Here is a 10,359-nt window from a genome sequence, read left to right as displayed (position 1 = left end):
AAAATAAGTTTTCAACTCTCCCCTGGGTTTTTCCAGCATTTTCAAATACACCTAAACGATTAAAATAAAAATGAGGGTATTGGTACAGCAGCAATGAACTTTGCAATAGCTAACGTTGAGTCACCTGGTCTTTACTGTGGCATGCAAAATCTCATGGAGCCAGAACAGAGGCACACTGACATTAACAATGCCTGGACAGAATTGCTGATTTTAAACATTCTGTTAAAATCAGCATGTTGGCAGATTGAGCAGGTAGAATCTTAAAGACTCTTACTAGATAATGCTGAACTAATGGTCTTGCTTAAGTCCCATCTGTCTCTGAACTGCAGGTACCACAAGTAGGACCCCATGGAAATGCCTCTCTTCTCATGGGACCCTCAGAATTATCTCTGCCTTCTATTTTCAGAACACAAGTCGGATTTTCATATTCCTGAAAACTAGGCAACTGCAATGACCCATTAAATGTAGAATACTAAAACAGTTTTTGGAGGAGGGACTGGGAGTTTTGCCAGCAGCCCATAGAGCTTATTTTTGGACTCTCAATACATATGGATGTTTAAGAAAACCCTGCTAATCTTGAGCAACATCTTCACAAGTGGTGGGGGCATTTCCCTTATTCCACAGTGACACATAACCCCCGGGCACAAGGTGCTTCAGAAATTTGGGTCTTGTGCACCACAGGCAGCTGGAATTAATCTGCTTCAGCCACTGAAATAAATCTGGAAGGACTTGAGGGGAGAGGCAGGGAGAGGGAGGAAGGCAGGGAGGAAGGCAGGAAGGCAGGCAGGAAGGCAGGCAGGAAGGCAGGCAGGAAGGAAGGAAGGCAGGCAGGAAGGCAGGAAGGAAGGCAGGGAGGCAGGCAGGAAGGCAGGCAGGCAGGCAGGAAGGAAGGAAGGAAGGAAGGTGTTCTGCCTGAAGGCCAACCATGTAGGCATGTGATGGAGAGTTAGATGATCTATTTCTGTGAGACAGGCCAAGAAACATCTCTTACTATATCAGATTAGATTTAGGCAAGGAGGCCATGAAAGTCTCTCTTCTGCTTTCCAAGAACTGTTGTTTTCTTATCATGCATCCAAAATGTAGGAAAATGACCTTCAAGAGCTCAGTGAAAAAGAGGACCTGTGGCAGAGATCATGTGACAGCAGTTACAGTAAAAGTACTTGGTCCAGTTTGGATAATCTGTTCCTATATTTTTTCCAAATTTATTCAGAAAGCTGTGGGCTTTGAGTAGCATTTAGCAAACATCCATATTGCTACCAGACAGGTACAGGCTATTTTACAGAAATTTATGAATGTAGATGTGACTGCTCATAAATGTAGGGATGAAAAATGGAGCAGCATATGCTTTCTATATTGCAGTGGTATTCTCCATGTAATGGCTTCAGATTCATTTGTAACTGGTGTCAAATCTGTCACCACTCGAGCAGTAAGAGGAGGAAAAGGCTGAGTCATGGAGGCTGTGTGCAGACGGCTAAATAAAGCAGGACAGAGGCCTCTGTGCACTTCTGCAGGGTGCTGGTGTTCCCTAGGGCATGCCTATGTGCTACACACCCCTTTTCCTGCAGAGGAGTGTGTAAGGACCTAAAGGAAGCAAGTTTTGGTGGTGCCAGGGAGACCTGCTATGGGCAGCAGATGAAACAGTGCCCCAGAGTACATGGATGATGGTGCAGTGCAGGATCATGGGTTGCCTCTGTTTAAAATAGAAGACAGACCAGTTTTTTGGCTTGTGTACACATAGGGAAATTGTGGCAGAAGTAGGAGGTGCCAAAACAGTCATTCATGTATTTGCTGGAATTTCAAAATACTATGGCAAGTTGTTGAAAAGGGAATAATACTTCCTGTAAATCCATGTCATATAAGAAATGCTGCTGTCCCTGACTACCAAGAGGAGGAGCCTGTCATTTATAGACTATGTACATACACAGCCCCGAATCTCTCTCTTTTACTCTTTTTACTAGGTTTAGTTCAAGCTTGGCTTGTGTCAAGAGGTCTGCAGAAAAATGAGCCCCTGCATAAGCAGTTATTCACCTCCAGGTCCAATTCTTCATGGGTCAGGCAATCCTGCAGCTCCACATGGGACCTTAATGAAACATTCCAAGAAAGCTCCAGGGACAGACAGTCATTAAAAGCTGTTAACAGCACCATAATTAAAAACAAATTAACAGGAAATCTGAAATTGCCTTAAGAATTGTTTCTGTCTTGTGTCACATCTCATAAATCTCAAATTACCATTAAAATTTTACTTAGATTTCAGAATAGCTGCAAGATCAACAAGCCACTACAAAGTAGTTAAAAACCTACAGAATTTGCTTCCTTAGCACTAAGACCAGAGGATTTCCCCGACTGTCTGAATGGCACTGGTGCTTTTAAAATCCTTTATTTACTTCAGAGGAAAGAAATAGCAAAAGAGAAGATGGTTCAGTAGCTGCAGCTGTATTTGTAATGAATATTTCTCTAGCATGGCTTGTTTTCTGCTGAACTTGAAATAAGTTAACCCTTTTTAGCCAAATCTTCCTTCCTGTCACAGGAAGTATTAGGTAGTTTCTGCATCCTCATTTAAACAGGTGTTTATTATAAGATCTAGATAATGAATGAAATGAAAATTTCTTCCAACAGAGTGTGGATTGAATTTCCCAGCATTTTAGAAATGGTTATGCTTAAAGATTTAAAGGATTTCTTCTTATATTAATACATTTGAAAAACACTGAGACAGAGGAACTATATAAGGTTTTGACTCCATAGAAAACATAAAACTTGTTTCAAAATAAATTATGAACCTATACATATATGATAATGAAATTATAGGTATCTATTGTAAGCTCAGCAATTTAAAAGACAATGACAGGATCAATTTTGCAGCAAAACAAAATTTAAACTCATTGTGTCAAAATAGCTATGGTTTAATTAAAAGCCTGATGCTATCAGATATTTCATTAAAAGCTCAAATCCTATGGAAAAATAATTATGTGATGGTCCCAACTTTTACTTAAAACCAATACAATTAGTTCTATGGCAAGTCCTTCATGGATGCAGAAAAAAAAAAGCTAGAAAATGTATCCCAAGTGCATTCAACAGACTCAAAACCTGAAGACAAATAAAAGATCCCATAGATAATAGACTTTAAAATTCCAGATCTTTTGTGAACTCATCTACAGATTTTTTTAGGACTGACAATCCTGATTCCTTAAGAAAAAAAAATCTAATAATTTGCATTGTCAAAGAATGTCAGAAAATATAGCTTGTCATTTTTGTCAGCTTACCAGTTTTTTATCATTGCTAATAATGCAGTTTCTTTTATTATATTAGTTAGAGTACAAAATTCTTCAGAAGGCTTTGGGTTATTTTTTTCCCTTGCACACTGACATTTTTGTTTAATTAACAAAGTGATTATCACGTACGCTGTGTCATGTAAAGCCCACCAATTTGGGCTTCCAAACCTGCATTCATGAAATTAATTTCTGCTTTCTGCCAGGCTGTGTGGACATAGGTGAATGCTGTCTAAGAGCATTCCAAAGGAGTAGATCCATTCTCACAGCCCAGCACAGCAAGGGCCAGGGCAGGGCAGCAGGCAACCCAGTAAAAAGGGAACTGAAAAGTGTTTGAACAAAGCCAGTCCAGGACTCCAACAGAAAAGGAAATATTTCTGTTCAGAATTTTAGTTCCTGAGATGTCCAGATGAGGCCACTGTGGTTTTATTATCTCAACTTCAAGAAAAATTGAATTTGGTTACCTCAGAGTTTCCCATATCCACAACTGCAAGCGTACTCAATAGCCTGTTTTTCTGTTGGAGAACAAAGAATAGGAAATTGTTTCTTTTCATTTTTTGTGGGTTTTTTTGTTTTTTATTATTGTTTTGTTTTGTTTTGTTTTGTTTCACACAGTGGTTATGATACTCACAGAGGCAGGAAGGGAACTGGACAATGGGAGCTACAGATGTGGAATTTCTTTTTTAAATCCCCTTTGCTGCTGCTTGATGTCTGGCAGGCAGTGGAGATAGAGCAGGAGATGCTGTGTGGCTGGAGCAGAGCAAGCATTTCTCTTTGATAGAGATCCCCTGGTGAAGCTTTCCAGCAGCAGCCCAGGCCAGACTCTGCTGGGCTGTATCACAGGCCTAGTTCCAAATGGACAGTGTGGTGCTAAGCCAGGAAAGGATACAGAGCACTTTGGCTGAGTCACACTGTTAGGAGACGAGGGTTTCTGTGGTGAGAAGCCACAGCAGGCACTGCCAAGTCCCCAGGCAGTGAACTCCAGTGTGTTTTGGAGATGGGGACAATGTTCTCATCCAAAAATATCTGGCCAGCCATGGCAGGAGGCAGTAGCTAGAGGGAGACTGTGCTTCCTTTTGTTTTGTTATGCTTTGTTACTAAAAGTGACCTGCAGGAGAAAGAGCTCACAGGTGACCATGGGGCCATGGTCACAGGTGGCAGCCCAGCCACAGGGTGCAAAGCTGGTCTCTGGCAGATTCTGGCAGATTCTCTGCAGCAGGCTCCTCATTTCAGAAGGGAGGCTAAAATAAGGGAAATGCCTAATTTTACAAATGCTCTCTAAAAAGCCTTTTTCTTCCCTTTGCATTTGCCACTGCAGAAGCGAAATGCCATGTTCAAACCCGTAGATGGTCTCTGATAATAACTGCATTTTAACAGCAGCTGGGCAGACATCCCAAAGGCAGAGCTCATGAGGAGCTCATGCTTTCACTTCTCCACCCATTTGGGATGAAGGGCCACATTTTAGGGCCCCATCATACACAGCCCAGTCTTGCCAAAGCCACTGGGTTTCCTCTTTCCCCTGAGCACCTCCTCTGCCTGCAGCACCAGGGTTATCTCTGCCACTCTGGGCAGCATGTGGGGATGATGGTTAACAAGAACACTGAATCAGCACGGCTGCGATGGCAATTAGTATAACATTTGTTTGTAAACTGACAAATACTGGCAAAAAGTGCTTGTGAGGGAGGGCTCTGTGACTCACAGGCTGCCAGCTCACTCTAACCAGATACAACTGGCCTCAGCCTTTTTCAGGCTCACCCAGGCACTCCAGAGAATGCAATATTTCAGCCTCAGCACCAGCTGGTTTTATGCCACTCAGCCTTGTTCAAACACACATTTTAATTGCGTGGCTCACTCGGCTCACCACCATCTCACACTGTGGTCCTGACTGGTGCAGGACCCCACTGGTCAGACACAACTACAGGAATGTCCACTCTCTACCCTCTCTTCCCAAGCAGATGCAGCTCTATGAGGGACCCAAAGCTCAAAGGAGACTGAGTGGTGCTTGGCAGTAGGAAGGGACTGTGGGGATTGACTCCAATGTGGTTGCTGAAGTGCTTTGGCTTCCAGCTGCAGTTTCTGCATAATCCTTTAGCACCTGAGCTAACACAAGGTTTTAAGGTGAGGATCTCTGAAATGAGATGGTAAGGGAGGGTACACTCATTACCAAATCTCTCAGAAGGCAGCAACACATCTTCGTCACCATGGATTCAATGGAGAGGAAAAGCCTTGAAAGTCTTGTACTATTTGTTGCAATTTTCACCTAGTTTAAATGATACCTGAAGTTTTTGCAGATCATTTTTTTGGTCCCTTTGAGTTTAAACTCATTGCATACATATTCCTGTAGCAATACAATTCTCTTTCACCAGCAGAGCTCACTTCAGCTGTTGTTGGGTATTATTATACTGATTACTGCTTCTTTCCTCTTCCACCAGCCTTTCTATATTGGATCTAAATGTCATTTATAGTTCAAGCTATTTGTCTGCTAGTCCCCCTGTACCCCAGAATAGCCCAGGAAGACATGAAAGTTCACAAGGAAGGGCACATCAAGAGGCTCCATTTTCTAGAGGACAAAAGAATCAGACCCCAAAAATTTAGTTGATAGATGTGAAAGTAGTAGCACAGGACATTTAGGACAGAGTAATTTGGTTAGAACTGTGTGGTATGACTGCTCATACTTGGTGCTGTGGGTAGCTAGATATTATCCAACTGGGCACAAATACTACTGCAAAATGTCACTGCTGCAGTGAATTTGGCACCCTTTCTGAATAGAAAGAGGTCAATCCTCACCATAAATGACATACAAAAGCTAGAACTTTTTGTGAACATTTTTTTTTTAACTTAGCAGAAAACAGGGACTGACATAAAAAGTCTTTATCAGTGTTTTTTGCAGCATGCAAAATTTTTTGGTAGATTGGTAACTACTTCAGAGAAATCAGGAACCAAAATAAAAGCGATTATGAAAACATCCTTTAAATCTGAACTGAAATGATGGCTTCTTTGCTTGTTTCCTTCTTTAGCTGGCTTGTTTGTCTTTTTTGAAATTGCTCTTGCTAATTGTCCTGCAGCCATGGTATGTACCAGATAGCCAAGAAAGCTGACATGGTGAAGTTATATACAGCATCCTTGTGACCTTTTTGCAGTGAAGATACATATCTGTCCAATAAAGCTCAGGCCAAGTGACAGTGACAGCTGTCTTGTGGTATTCAGTTTGAATTGAACAGGTTTGCTCACAAGTCAGGAGCAAGTGTTTCATTACCGACTGTGCACCAAGATCAACATAAGCCCCCCAAAGTGAAACTTTCCCTCAGCAGCTATGGAAACTGTTCCGGTGGACTGAGATGCACTTCGCAGGCTCCTCCTTGTCTCCTTGCTTTGACTTTCCCACCTCCTGCAGGCTGTCATCCTCTGTTAGCATTTGCATATTGCAAGGGAATAAAACCTCAGTTCTCTCAGGAGTGAACCAGAGTGTTATGGGAACTGAGCACTCAAAGAACGAGGAGCGAAGGACCATGGTTTTCCTTAGGAAAGGCCCGAAGCTGCCTGCATGGGAAGACGCCCTTCTTGCAGGGAGAGAGCCCAAGTCACTGCTGAAACGGGGATTGCGTTATGTCAGCTTGAGCCTCATAATGAAAGGGATGACCAGCACACCTGACTTCTTGTGGGGGCTGCATGAGGTGCAGAAGCTGAACCTTTCACGCAACCAGCTGGTGGTGATTCCCCCTTCGCTGGGGAAGCTGGACAGGCTTGTAGTGCTGAACTTGGGTGGCAACTGCCTCAAGTGTCTACCTAAGGAGATCGGGCTGCTGAGGAACCTGAAGGTCTTGTTTGTCAATATGAACTGCCTGAAAGAAGTGCCAGCAGAGCTCAGCTTGTGCAGGAAGCTGGAGGTTCTGAGCCTCTCACACAACTGCATCTCACAATTGCCTTTGAGCTTCACCGACCTGACAAGTTTGAGGAAACTGAACCTCAGTAACAACCGCTTTGTGCAAATTCCCCTCTGCATTTTCGCCCTGAGAAACTTAGACTTCTTGCACCTAGGGTCCAACAAGCTGGAAAACATCGCAGAAAGTATCCAGTACCTGGTCAATCTGCAAATCTTTATCGTGGAAAATAACAACATTCGCAGTCTGCCACGGTCTCTGTGCTACATCAGCACTCTGGAGTTACTGAACGCTGACTACAACGCCATCCAGACCCTCCCAGACGACCTGTACCTGCTGCGCCGGCTGCGCCGCATTGCCTGGAACCCCATGGACAAAGGCCTCCACATCGCCCACAACCCCTTGTCCCGGCCCCTGCCCGAGGTCGTCGAGGGGGGGCTGGATGTCCTCTTCAACTACCTCAGGGACAAAAAGGAGCACAACTGAGCTTCCGCTGAGCTCGGGATTAAGCCTGTCATCAAGACTCAATCACATCGGAGAGCTTTCCTGCACAGGCATTTCCACTTCATAATGCTTGGATTTTGAAGGCTGTGGATGGCTTTAGTAACAGTTGGAGGAAAGCAAGTAAAGTATGATGGTCTTGATTAAGTGTGTGAAGAGCAAACTTTCTAAGAGTAGGCACCTCTGTAACCTTCACTGTTGTGGTACTTGGGGGTTTTTTAGAAAAAAAAATACAACCAACAAACTTGTGATAAAATATTTGCTCTTCATTTGACAGAAACAAATTAAAGCATACTGACAGACATCCAGAAATGTGCATCTGACAGCTATTAGGCTGGAGAAATATTAATATAAATTAGACTTTCTCTCTACGATTGCTATTGCATTTCTGCTCCTGATCACTTTTTCATACGCAGGTAAACCACGACATAAACAAACACTGCTATCTAAGTGAATCTCAAGGAAAATGTTTGCTTTTGGCACTGAATATATCCTGAGCTATATTAGCTCACCGACAATATATTACTGGTCAGTTCAATACCACTTGTTGTTTACCCTACAGCTGTGCTCTGGCCTGTATAAATTACAGGTAGAGATTGCCAGTGACGAGGCAATTTGCCAGTTCTTTGGAAGTAGATCCCAAACTTCTCCAGAGCGCCTACTTCCCCTGGTGAGACTAGCAGCCCTTCACTCGGAGCCTCCTAGGATGCCGACAGCAGTGCTTCACATCAGCTGGGAGGAGCATCTGCACAAAGCAGAGAAAGGACTGTGGCTTCTTCCCTCACACAAAAGATGGAGTTGCTCATTCCTAGGTGTACAACTGCTCTCCATTCCCTTTCCCACATCCCTGCAATCCGAGCTATGGGGTGACTTTACTCAGGAGGCAGTACATCTCCTAAAGGTGAAATATTTCTTTCAGGAAAAACAGCATCAACCCAGTCATCACCTTAAGTAAGAGCTTCAAAAACAAATAGTTATTTCTGGGATCGTCAGTATCAGCCAGTAGCATAAAAGTCAGGTCTTATGTGGTTTCTTATATTGATCTTCTGTGAATGTCCTTCATCAAACTTTTATCTGGTAATAAAGAGGCAGTATGAAAGAGCTGTTAACAATTTATGCAACTCGGGTTTTTTTGTTCCCTCACACCAGTGTAAAACAGAAGCAGCCCTGTTGAAATCAGTTAAGGTAAATGCTTGCAATGGCAGTGTAAAAGAGGAATGAGACTGTAATTCTTGAGCTAATTATGAGTATTCAAAGCCATTTTCAAAGTGCTTTCTATGTCAAATCTCAGGAATCGATTACTTTCTAAAACATAATTTGTTCAAAATTATGAAAGGCTGTGAGAGACTGATCCTGCTTCTAGTGAAGTTAATGGACAATGCCTGGCTGAGGGAAAACCTCCTCAGCAGAGGTAGGAGCAGCCTGGTAACAGCACACAATTATGTAATTCATAGGTACATGTGAATAAATACAGCACCTTTGGCCACACTGACGTTATCGGTGTGGTATTGAATGCTAGCTATGAGGAGTTGGTGCTCACAGAATATTCTACCCTGGGTCTGCCTGCCCAGATATTTTACTGTGTTGGATTGTTTTGTGTAAGGTTTGTTATCTTACTTTAGATTTTCAGTGTTAGGCCCAGAAATCACAGTCTCCAAATGTGCAGTCAAGGACAAATCTTAAGTTTCTAGCAAACATGAAACAATTTTGAAGGGCATTTTTGCTCAAGCATTAAGAAAGCAAAACAATAAAACAAATATTTTGTGAATTTTTGTTACTTAGTATGTTTCAAATGCAAAGGTATTTTATGTGTAGCTTTACATGTATTTATTTCACCCATGCAAAATTCCATGTTTTTAATGAACAGTGCATATAATAAATTAATATGTGATTCCATTAGCGACAAGGAATAAAGCTGCAATTATTTTTAGAAATACCAACAGATAATTGTTGGAGGGGATTAGGACTAGATTATTAACTTTTCTAAATGCCCATTTCATATCCCTAAGTCTGGCATTCACGTAAACACTGCAATATTGCTTTGCAGGAAAATTAGATGCCGATGGCATTAATCACCTGAAAAGATTTTCCACATGTCAGTATCCAGGATTATATGACACTGGATAGCCTCTGATATGATCTGACTAGAAGAGGTATGTGCAGTAATTTACATGGAAGATATGAGGCTGGACTGCATATGCTCATTAGGATACAACTACAAGGGTGAGAAACAGTGAACGATTCAAGAAAATGATCTCCAGACAGGGGATTAAAAGGCAAATTTGACATAATCAAATGCATCTGCAAAAGCAGCTATAATATGAACTGCAATACCAATAATTTAAAATTAAATTATTCAATTGAATAATAATGACCTTTTACTCAAGTTAATAAACCTTTGCAAGCATATGAAACACATAAAAGTGACTGCCTTTTTAAACAGAATAATAAAATTGATTGAATAAATGGTGCTTTAATGTACAATTCAGATTGTACCATTAAGAAAATAATTTCTACTGATCTGCTTAAGTATTTTTTTTTCATTCCTCAGTCAAGGCCCTTATAAATACCTTTCTCAGAGATACAGAAAATTATCTCTCATGACTGAGGGCAGTGTTCCGAATTTTTCCTGTAAAAAGGAAAGACTGTATACCACTGTTATTGTATAGAAATATGGATGAAAGGCAAATAATGACATATGTATTTGCATT

The 10,359-nt window shown here is 41.8% G+C and overlaps 1 protein-coding gene across 1 annotated transcript; it reads left to right on the top strand.

The window, feature by feature from the left end:
* The first annotated feature begins 6,519 nt into the window (after positions 1-6,519).
* LRRC30 (leucine rich repeat containing 30) lies at positions 6,520-10,056 on the top strand. The gene has a single exon (XM_058833642.1). The coding sequence runs from the start codon at positions 6,605-6,607 to the stop codon at positions 7,631-7,633; it is 1,029 nt and encodes a 342-aa protein (XP_058689625.1). The 5' UTR covers positions 6,520-6,604; the 3' UTR covers positions 7,634-10,056.
* Positions 10,057-10,359: the final 303 nt, after the last annotated feature.

Source organism: Poecile atricapillus, chromosome 2, assembly GCF_030490865.1.
Source record: "Poecile atricapillus isolate bPoeAtr1 chromosome 2, bPoeAtr1.hap1, whole genome shotgun sequence".
Taxonomy (NCBI): Eukaryota; Metazoa; Chordata; class Aves; order Passeriformes; family Paridae; genus Poecile; species Poecile atricapillus.
Note: the sequence above shows the minus strand (reverse complement) of the source record. Positions and strands in the feature narration are given on the sequence as shown.